At 36.4% G+C, this 12,146-nt stretch overlaps 1 protein-coding gene across 1 annotated transcript; it reads left to right on the forward strand.

Annotated features, from left to right (window-relative positions):
* The first annotated feature begins 319 nt into the window (after positions 1-319).
* LOC100376374 (WD repeat-containing protein 20-like) lies at positions 320-9,907 on the forward strand. The gene is made up of 4 exons (XM_002737113.3): positions 320-544; positions 2,344-2,526; positions 4,985-6,178; positions 7,710-9,907. The coding sequence occupies exons 1-4, from the start codon at positions 377-379 to the stop codon at positions 7,746-7,748; spliced, it is 1,584 nt and encodes a 527-aa protein (XP_002737159.2). The 5' UTR covers positions 320-376; the 3' UTR covers positions 7,749-9,907.
* Positions 9,908-12,146: the final 2,239 nt, after the last annotated feature.

Genomic DNA, 12,146 nt, shown 5'->3' on the forward strand with positions numbered 1-12,146 from the left:
AACTATGTGGGCTCCGATGTCCACGCTTCATCACATGAATCAGGTGACTTATGTATATATGGTCAAAGGTGAAACGAGTCGGCCTCGCCCAAGATATGCTTCACGCTGGATTTTTTAACGGTTTCCTGATGATGATTACACAGCGTATTTCGAAACTTTGCTAAATGATATTGCATAATGATTTAGAATACGATAACTTAACCAGACGACGACGTTTAAAACAACGATTCATAAAAACGAAATACTAGGGCTGAGCTATCAATTTACATCCGGGTATCGCCGTGTCGCCAATGTCGAATACAAAATGGCGGCGGAGGGAGGAGGAAAAGACGAAGTGAAAACTCAGTTTACTACTCGAGAGGGTACCTACAAACTTATGACTCTTTCAGAATACTCAAGACCAAATAGAGTTCCCTATAGTGCTCAAAGTTGCAATCCTGTGAAAGTGTCTTTCATTAACGTCAAGGATCCGAGTGGCGGCGATAGAATTTGTTTCAATGTTGGCAAGGAACTGTATTTTTATATCTACAAGGGTATACGAAAGGTAAGCAAAATGACAATTATGTGTCCTAATGATATTGTTTTCATCCTCGTACCATGTCCCTTCGCCTGTTCGGCCTTGTTATTAAATATAACAAGTCGGTCGTCGTTAATGTCTGTCGCCCCACGAGTCTACAAATCTACCCTGTGTTGTGTAAACAATTAGCTGGCATCAGGTTGGCCTATAATAAACCACTATGTCTCCAATGTTTTCATTTGAATACAATTAATTAAGCCCAAACCAGCAAAACAGAGCGCTTACCTAAGAAAATATTATGAACATTTGCTTGAAAATTGTTTGTTGATACCAATGTTTTATTCATCATAGTACCATGCTTTAAAAAGATATTTCAGCACTTTTATCCTCTCAAAATTATATGCTCTCTCCCCACATTGGGCGTGTTGTTTAACTATTTCAGGGATTGCGTTAACCCCATATTTTGCTTCCCGGACTCCAATTATTGAAGAGGGACCCAGTTTTTCAGGCTAGCTGGGGTCCAATCTCTGATAAAGTTATCCAGGGTCAAATTTCAATTTCTTAAAATTTTGTAAATGGGACTCATCTTGCCGAGACACTAGCGCAAACCCTGACTATTTAGAAAAAAATACTTGTAAAAACTAGTTTATGGATTCATTTGCAGTTGATGTTCTATATGTGATGATTTTCCTCACTGTATAATGTTGATACACCACCTGTGTATTTGGATGTGGAATGGTATACATGCATACTGTTGTGATAATATGCCAAATCACAGAATGTAATTTTTAGGAATGAATTCCTTAAGGCACTCTCACCGCCCTAACCTGTACCCTAACACTCCAGTATCCAAAATAATTCCATATGCCCCCTTCAAATAACTATAAGTGACCCGAAGAGGGGTATACATGTATAATGGAAATGGAGGGGCAGAGCTAGTTATGATTATAAATTATGGGGGAGGGGGCCCTAAGGAACTCTTACCAATTTCTAAACTGGATTAAGAATTAGCATTTTATGCACAATTTACGTCACCTAACCTGTAATCATAGACACTATTTTCCCTTATGCTAGTGTTATGTGTTATTCTGGTTCTAACAAGCCTCGGATTTTGCCGGGACAGAAAAATACTACACAATTCTTATACAATCCCTGCTCGTCAGAGACTGAAAAACAAGTTCATGGCTGTTAAAATGGTCCCAATGTTTGTCAAAGAACATGCCCTGATCTTGTTTTCTGCTGTGTGTCTGTATTCTCCATGCCTGACAGTGTTTCTGAATATGTCCTTGTAACAGTCAGCCCTGGAGGAGGGGGGGGGGGGTTGCAAATGACAATTTCACAATATATTGTCAATCAAACCAGTAAAACATCATAGAATTCAGGATTACTGAATTGTTATCGTTTGTGTGCTTCTCATAGTATGTGACCTGAGGTTAACAAACTTAAAGGTAGGACCACAGGGAGTTGGACAAACTTATGTATTTTAATAAATTATTAAATAATAAAATGTTATATAACTTTTCTTTTACCCCCCTTCCTGGTATCGATTTCAAGTAATCACTGATCTTTGTTTATACCACTCTTTCCTTTATAGTACATCTTCTCTTCTTATGCTATCATCTGCCAGTCCTTGCATATACAGGGCCAGCCGTGTGTAGTTTAACTGTTATTTTTTACTGCCATTGAAGAGCTTCCCCAGCTGACAAATTAGCTAGCTGTTTGCTTCTAATGTTAAGCCTGCAGTCTCTGGCACGAAGAAGTGTTCTGAAAAGTGAGCATACAACATTTAACCGCAGAGTAGCTGTTTTGATTTGTTATTCTTTTAGGCTGCTGACCTGACCAAGCCAATTGAAAAAAGAACTTATAAAGGCACAATACCAACTTGTCATGATTTCAACCAATTTACATGTTGTAGTCAAAGTGTGTCATTATTAGTTGGTTTCTCAGCTGGACAAGTGCAACTTATAGACCCTATCAAGAAAGATAATACTAAGCTTTTCAATGAAGAGGTGAGTTACTATGATATAATTAACTTGCTTGTTTGATTTTAAAAATCAAATTGCTTGTCAACAATGGTAAAAGCCATTAAAACTTGAAATACCAATTCATACTGGTTTGACATCTAAATTATCTCAGATTTGAAAAAGGAGAAATTTCTCTTTCTAAAAAAATTTTGAATTATGAATATATTTCTAATGAGTCATCATGGCAACCATTGTTCTTGTGTTTATTTTCATTTTTTAGTCCTCATTTGGACGCAGTTCGAAAACAGGGACTTATGTTTTGACCCTTGTGCGTGTGTGTATCTCAGAAATGCCTGGACCAATCATAATCAAACTTCACACATACATCATACATGATATTATACATGCACATCAATTTGTTTCACGATCTGATTCAAGATGGCCGAATGGCAGTGATTTTGTGCTAAAAAATCATCAAAATCAAGCATTTCTCGGCTGTTTACAGATGGATTTTGTTCAAACTTGGTATATACATTAGACATTAATGGGACCTTGATGCAAATAATTTTGTTTTTCAGAAAAGATTCAAAATGGCCGACTGGTGGCCATTTTGTTTTAATGAATTCCTTAACTGATTATGTTCAAATTTTAAATATTCATTATACATCATGTCATAGATAGACATATTGGTTTGACGATCCTAATCAAAATGGCCGAATGGTGGCCATTTTTTGTGTTGAAAAATCATCAAATATCAAGCATTTCTGGCATTTATGGATGGATTTCGTTCAAACTTATAACATACATTAGACATTACTGGTTCCTGATGCACGTTATTTTATTTTTCAGATCGGATTCAAAATGGCTGACTGGTGGCCATTTTGTTTTAATGATTGGGCTTCTAGAACCATATCTCTGACATGCTTTGACTGATTATGTTAAAATTTTATTCATTTGTTATACATCATGTTATACATATATACATGTATTCAAAATGGCTGATTTTGTTTTAATTATTGCTGTTCCAGAGCAATATCTCTCAATATGGACAAGTACTTGTTTGACGATAAGATACAAATGTCAATCATTTTAATGTTAAACAATCATCATAATCATATTCCTGACATGATTATATTCCAGCTATATTACTATAAACAAAACTGTATATCTTAAATTTGATAACTAACGAGGACTGTGCCATGCATGGCTTGTTAGCTCTTTTATTGATTTAGATGTACATATAAAGTGCTATTTTCAACTACTTCTTGAAAACTGCAATTGCAGTTGGATATACGACCTCCATAAGATTCGTAACGATTAATAACAATTGTATTTACATTGACATCTACAAAATTTACTACCATAGTAGTGACATGGCAAGAACACTAATAACCATGGCAAATACCGGTAGTTAATTATCAACTTCATTTTGAGGAAGTATCTACAGTGATATGTTGAGTTCTCTAATTTTAGTGAAAATTGTTGTCATTTTTAGTAACTATACAGCAGAGCTATATCAGCCAACAGGCTGCTTGTTTATGCGTCTATTCAAAACATTGGTTAGTGTGCCAATTTTTTAAGATGGATTCGAAAGGAAAGTTGTCAGAGAATTTTCTAAACATTGTTTTCATGGTAAGATTGTGTGCCTTTGTTGTCAAGTTTCATTTTGAATTCATGCTTAATATGTAAATTATATATAGCCATGATTCCCAGAAATATTCATTCATTCATTTGCAATCTTATTACGACATGTCTCCTAGTAATTGAACAGAAAATAGTCTTGGACTTTAAAAAGAGTGACAAATGAATTCAGTCTGTTTTACTATGCTGAGTTCAATTTGTATAGCTTTCCATTCAAATAATTTTAATATTTTGATTATTCAACTTTAAACTTTCCTGACAAACATTAAAACTGATAAAAGCAAGCAATATGTTATGTGTTTCCAGTACATTAGGAATTGGTAAGTCTCAGAGTCTCAATGTTGAAATCCATGTGCCCTCTTTGATAGTTTACATCAAAATACATTCACAATTGAACAGTTGAAACCCAAACACCCATCATACTAAATTAGTGGATAAGTATCTCAATTTCACAATCTTTAAAGTTCCGATTTCTGATAAACACAGCCTTAATTTCTACTAAATCTTCATGTGTTTTCTAATAAATAATGAGCATCAGTCTCTTTACTGTTACACATTTGCTATTTTATGTAAATATTTATTGCAATGCAACATTTTTCAGGCAATTAGTAAGCTCCTATTTGATGCTACAGTGAGTGACTTTGATGCGATGTAACATTGTTGTCAATGAGGCAACAATGCAACATTGATGCAATGTGACCATACAAACATGATGTGATGCAATGTGAATGCAACAATGAAGACTTCACTGTACAATTCAATTGCCCAGGGTGGATTTACAGCAGAATTGAGTACAAGAATGGATTATAATAATGTTTGCTAACTTTAACCTTCTTTCCATATTTGTGTTATATTTTCACAGAGACTTATTGATAAAACCAGGGTTACATGCCTAAGGTGGGTTCCAGGATCAGAACATTTATTCCTTGTAGCCCACAGTAGTGGCAATATGTATCTTTACAATGAGCAACTTGCTGCTGGCAATGCTGCTCCTCATTATCAAACTCATAAGCATGGTGATGGATATGCAATTTACACATGTAAAAGTAAATCTACACGCAATCCGGTGTTCCGTTGGGTTGTTGGGGAAGGCTCCTTGAATGACTTTGCCTTCTCACCAGATGCAACCTATTTAGCAACTGTGTCACAAGATGGATTTCTACGCATATTTCATTATGATTCAATGGATTTACATGCTCAGATGAAAAGTTATTTTGGTGGTTTGTTGTGTGCTTGCTGGAGTCCTGATAGTAAATATATTGTTACTGGAGGTGAAGATGACTTAGTGACTGTCTACTCATTCCTTGAACGCAAAGTTATTGCCAGAGGACGTGGACACAAATCATGGGTTAGTGTTGTTGCATTTGACTCTTATTTGACACAGACTCAAAATAACCATGCAGACTTCTTTGGTAGTGATGATGATTTTAATTCGCTTGTAAATAGCAGTGATGCTAGAGACAGAGCTGGTAGTAGAGCCTCAGCAATCCACCCTGATGAAACAAGACCACTTACATGTACCTATAGGTTTGGATCTGCTGGGCAAGATACACAAATGTGTCTGTGGGACCTCACTGAAGATGTGCTATATCCACACCAGCCTCTGAGTCGTGGAAGGACTAATACAAACCCAGTGAATCCAACCCCACCTAGGTGCAATAGTATAGCAAATACAAGTCGGCTAAATGCAAATGCAACATCACATACAGATGGTATTGGTACCATGGCAAATCTAACCAGTAAAATTTCTGGGCTTAATCTTTCTGACAAACACAAAGATAAACTTGACAAATCAGATAAGAAGAACAGTGTATCAAGCAGAAGTGGAGATAAACTGAATTCGCTAAGTAAAATGCATCGGTGTATTATAGAAGATGCCATGAAGGCCATTGGAACTCCTATGTGCCCAAGATTAGATGAAGTTCCAATGTTAGAACCTTTAGTTGTGAAAAAGATAGCTCATGAAAGACTTACTGCTTTAGTGTTTAGAGAAGACTGTCTTGTCACATCATGTCAGGAAGGATTTGTATGTACTTGGGCAAGACCAGGGAAAGTGGTAAGTAATTTATATGTTCATAATGCACCGGTAATAGTTGAGGTAATGTGTGTTTATTACAAGGATGTTGCTAGTATGTATAAAGACCATATTTTTGGGTTGGTCATCCAGGCATTTTCACCGCCTTGCAACCATCATGGTGAAAACAAAGGATGATAACTCTGAGGGGTCCATAGAAATAATATCGATTGACGTGTAGCAGTGGTTGATGTGATTGTCTACTGTACTGTCTGAGTGCATACTTTGTGCTATCTTTGTAATAACCTTGTTAGTCCCTGTCAGTCAAAATCATGTCCATGGGTGTGTCATCGTCATTTCCTGGACAGATTTTGTTCAAAGTAGTTTGATTCAAAATGGCAGAATTTGTTTTTCGAGGATTTTGTCATCTGTTCGTCTGTCAAAAATTGCATATTCGGCTTGTTCTTGAAAACTATCAGCTCATTTGCTTTGGTGCTTGGTATATAAGCACCTTGGGTGAACCTCTGTCTGATTTGTTCATTTTTTTTCTGGCGATATCTTCAGTTCTCTAATTTTGGCAAATATTTTCCTGATAATGTAGTGGGATCTTTTGGCTTTGATTTCCTTGGGAAAACAGCTTGATTTTTTTTTTTAAATCAAGAAATTATTTGTTTTCGAAAGATACACTGAGCATTGAAGTAGAATTTAACACTTTTATGATGATAACAGCTCATTGTCGAAACCTACGAAACACAGACGTATTCAGAAAGAGTATTGAGGTTGAGGTTGCCCTCAGAACAAAAGCAGTTTCATTGCGTGTCTGCATCTCATCACGTTGTCAAAACAAATGAATAGGATTAGGAACAATGCCGTTTGGACCAGTTGGTTGAAACAATGAAGTCAGTCACGGTCTTGTTGAATTGGGGGTGCAGTTAGTAATAGATACTTTTCAAGTTTTCAATTTTTGTTAAGAATTCTTTAACCCCAAAGCCGGGATTGGGGGTGCGGTTACTATTATGTATGCAGTTTATATTAGGACTTTAATGGTACTGACATCACTCATTTGACACTGAGTTCAGAATTTGTGCTGGATCAAAAATATGCTTGATGCATTAGTTGTCATGATAAACCTTGTTTACCTTTGTTTAATCAGCATATTTTCTGTTTGGTTTGTGGTGATTCGTTCGTATTGGCAGAGTATTCGTGTAGTATTTGTGATGGATGTTCAGAGCAATTGTCCAAAATGAATGCCAAGTTGTGAAGTTCCACTTCAACACATATATTCATTATACAATCCAATTTAGAGGAGTAAAACTTATCCCAATGATGCATTTCTGCCATTCTGGATGCATGTATTTTGTTAAATTTTAGTGCATTAAACATTGATGTACATAAAGGTCACTTTGTAAACTGCAATTCAAATTTAAAGTCTTTGTCTCTGATTATATTTCGGTTACATCTTCATTTTGATGGTTGTTTCATTAATACATCTTCACTTGCTTTCTCTTATCACTCACTAGCAATTGCAAGCAAGTTGTTAATTATTGTAACTCTACTTATTTGTTTATTTCAGGGGATGTCACAACACAATGCTAGTGGGACAGTTGTATAAAGATGTGTAGTTACCCCCGGTCTGACCAAACAACTGTGTACAACATGTCAATATAATTGAAGAAACAGTTGTTTACATCTTAGGATCTATTAAAATAGTTGGGTGCTGGTGCCAGCAAATTTCAGTTTTTCATTTTGTACAGTTTAACCCAATAATTTATTCAACAATGATGTTGAGATCGATGATTGTTCCTGATATTACATGTACCACACTTGACTCTATTAACGCCTGTGTCCAGATAAAATGTACACTCTTCACCTTCACATACTTGTTATATTCAGAGTTAAATTCCCTAAAGCGCCCACACCTCCAAAATGCCGAAATATGTCTGACTAGGCATGTAACCATTTTTTATTATTTTACTGTTCAGAATAAGCAATGTCCATCGTATATAAAAAAAAAAAAATACAGGAATATTTGTACGATAGTTGAATTTTTGAAGGAAAATAAATTTTCCTAAAGAACATGAATGTCCATCAGATCATGTTGCACAGAATTTAGTGTTTTTGTAAGCTCAATGCCAATAGATCTCACTTCAACATTGGTAATTCACTTTTGCATTGCAATAAAAAATGCCATCATCAATATTCAGGAATTCATGAAGAATTGTATCACTATGACCCAGCATTCTTAATAACAAACTAAACCGTTCAGGTCATAAGATGTTTCCTGTCGAATTATGCACTGAATCATCATAGTGGGAAATGCATCGCATTTGCGTTGATTGAAAACATGCAACAATGAAGATAATGATGGCTATCTTGACTTCAACTGTTTTTTACACATATTCTAATAATTCTTGCATCATAAATTCTGATATGTAAATAATATTGTAATGTACCTTTTTTTAATGAACATATGTATTTGTTGTAAAAATCGTGTTAAAATCGATGATGATGCAAATTGTTTCATAAAACAATATTTTATTTTCCTCTTGTTTTAAAACAATATGTTGCGTAGTGAGCAAAAATTTACATTTTGACTATTTTCTGAGAGGGTGCTCTAATAAGTACCCATCCTTTAAAAATCAAGATTGTCTGATGTAAGTCAATGGGCGCTAATGTGGTCAATTGTGGTATTTAAAACACGTCAATCAAAAAAAAAAATATGCAGTAGATACATGGGCTATTCTCCCATAAAATTAACAATGGTTCTTTTCTTATCCTTTGCTGCTACCAGTTGATTTTGTATAATCAATTTTCGAGCTCTAACCTTTTCAAGTTTAAAATTGTTCATTTCTAATTTAAGGCTGGGCCTACCCAGATTTAGTGTTCATTGTTGGTGCTAATAATGTCAAGATCTAAAAATAATTCATTGCACCAATAATAATGAGATTATATTATATACATAAAAGACAATCAAAGATTGTTAAAAAAATGTCATCTCACATTTAGTTTTTATGCTGACATCAGACTGTTGTAACTGAATGCAGTTAAATGCACCTTGTATATAAATCCTGATCCAAGGAGTCTGTCTACTAGCTATGTTATGAAGTTACGTCTGCAATTTATGATATACATTGATACTTGCATGTAATGCATAGACCCTTAATTTATTGGAATTCAGTTACTTGAAGTATCAAAGAAAGATTGCAAACTTGAAAACTAAATGTTTTCAAAGCATCTCAGTTTAAACTGTTATATTTTGTACATTGATGCTACTGTAGAATAATAATTCTCCTTGGAATTTATTTTCGCTATTTATAATTTGGCCCAAAACAGTACTTTACACTGGTTTGCACTTGGTTTATGCCAATTCACTGGAAATAGATTACATGTATCACACCAATTTGAGTGAAAATAAAATCCAGTGGAAATCAAATAATTCACAGTATGTATGTTGGTCAAGCAATTGTAAATTGGATCAATATTTGTGTGAAATACTTGTACACTTGTCTATATTTACTTTGGATCAGCAACCAATATGTTGCCTTCCATGATAACTGAAGTCAACTACTGACTGTTAACAAGTTACCTGCAGACCACATTGTTATTGTTTGGTGTCTTCATTTCCTCGCTCTCTGTACAAGTATTTCCGTAAAGGTGAGAAAAAACAAAACAGTTTTTTCAGTGTGCATTTAGCATCACAAGACAACAAAAACTAATATGTTTGGCCTTTGCAAATAAAGTATGGTATACATTTATTGCCAAGAACTGTCATTAGTTGTCCCTGTGTTATCTGATGCCCATTTCCACTTCACTATTGCCATTGCATTACCTGATGCCCATTTCCACTTCCCCATTGCCATCACATTATTCAACTTTGCCATTGCATTGCATCATGCCTATTTCCACTTCATCAGTACCATTGCATTACCTGATGCCCATTTCCATTTCACCATTCCCATCACATTACCTGATGTCCATTTCCACTTCGCCATTGCCATTGCATTACCTGATGCCCATTTCCACTTCACCATTGCCATCACATTATTCAACTTTGCCATTGCATTGCATCATTCCTATTTCCACTTCATCAGTACCATTGCATTACCTGATGCCAATTTCCATTTCACCATTGCCATTGCATTACCTGATGCCCATTTCCACTTCACCATTGCCATTGCATAACATGATGCCCATATCCTCTTCACCATTTCCATCACATTACCTGATGCCCATTTCCACTTTGCCATTGCATTGCCTGATGCCCATATCCACTTCGCCATTGCCATCACATTACCTGATGCCCATTTCCACTTCGCCATTGCCATCACATTACCTGATGCCCATTTCCACTTCACCATTGTCATTGCATAACATGATTCCCATATGCACTTCACCATTGCCATCACATTACCTCATGCCCATTTCCACTTCACCATTGCCATTGCATTACCAGATACCCATTTCCATTTCACAATTTCCATCACATTACCCGATACCCATTTCCATTTCATCAGTACCATTGCATTACCTGATGCCAATTTCCATTTCACCATTGCCATTGCATTACCTGATGCCCATATCCTCTTCACCATTCCCATCACATTACCTCATGCCCATTTCCACTTCACCATTGCCATTGCATTACCAGATACCCATTTCCATTTCACAATTTCCATCACATTACCCGATACCCATTTCCATTTCATCAGTACCATTGCATTACCTGATGCCAATTTCCATTTCACCATTGCCATTGCATTACCTGATGCCCATTTCCACTTCACCATTGTCATTGCATTACCAGATACCCATTTCCATTTCACAATTTCCATCACATTACCCGATACCCATTTCCATTTAATCAGTGCCATTGCATTACCAGATGCCCATTTTCACATTGCCATTGCATAACATGATGCCCATATCCACTTCACCATTCCCATCACATTACCTCATGCCCATTTCCACTTTACCATTGCCATTGCATTACCAGATACCCATTTCCATTTCACAATTTCCATCACATTACCCGATACCCATTTCCATTTCATCAGTACCATTGCATTACCTGATGCCAATTTCCATTTCACCATTGCCATTGCATTACCTGATGCCCATATCCTCTTCACCATTCCCATCACATTACCTGATGTCCATTTCCATTTCGCCATTGCCATTGCGTTGCATCATACCCATTTCCACTTCACCATTGCATTACCAGATACCCACTTCACAATTTCCATCACATTACCTGATGCCCATTTCCACTCCACCATTGCCATCACCTTACCTGATGCCCATTTCCACTTCACCATTGTCATTGCATAACATGATTCCCATATGCACTTCACCATTGCCATCACTTTACCTCATGCCCATTTCCACTTTGCCATTGCATTAGCAGATACCCATTTCGACTTCACAATTTCATAACATTACCCGATACCCATTTCCATTTCATCAGTGCCATTGCATTACCAGATGCCCATTTCCACTTCACCATTCCCATCGCATTACCTGATGCCCATTTTCACTTCACCATTGTCATTGCATAACATGATTCCCATATGCACTTCACCATTGCCATCACATTACCTCGTGCCCATTTCCACTTCACCATTGCCATTGCATTACCAGATACCCATTTCCATTTCACAATTTCCATCACATTACCCGATACCCATTTCCATTTCATCAGTGCCATTGCATTACCAGATGCCCATTTTCACATTGCCATTGCATAACATGATGCCCATATCCACTTCACCATTCCCATCACATTACCTCATGTCCATTTCCACTTCGCCATTGCCATTGCGTTGCATCATGCCCATTTCCACTTCACCATTGCATTACCAGATACCCACTTCCACTTCACAATTTCCATCACATTACCTGATGCCCATTTCCACTCCACCATTGCCATCACCTTACCTGATGCCCATTTCCACTTCACCATTGCCATCACATTACCTGATGCCCATTTCCACTTCACCATTGCCATCACATT

The sequence above is a fragment of the Saccoglossus kowalevskii genome, chromosome 2 (assembly GCF_978046115.1).
Source record: "Saccoglossus kowalevskii chromosome 2, keSacKowa6.1, whole genome shotgun sequence".
Taxonomy (NCBI): domain Eukaryota; kingdom Metazoa; phylum Hemichordata; class Enteropneusta; family Harrimaniidae; genus Saccoglossus; species Saccoglossus kowalevskii.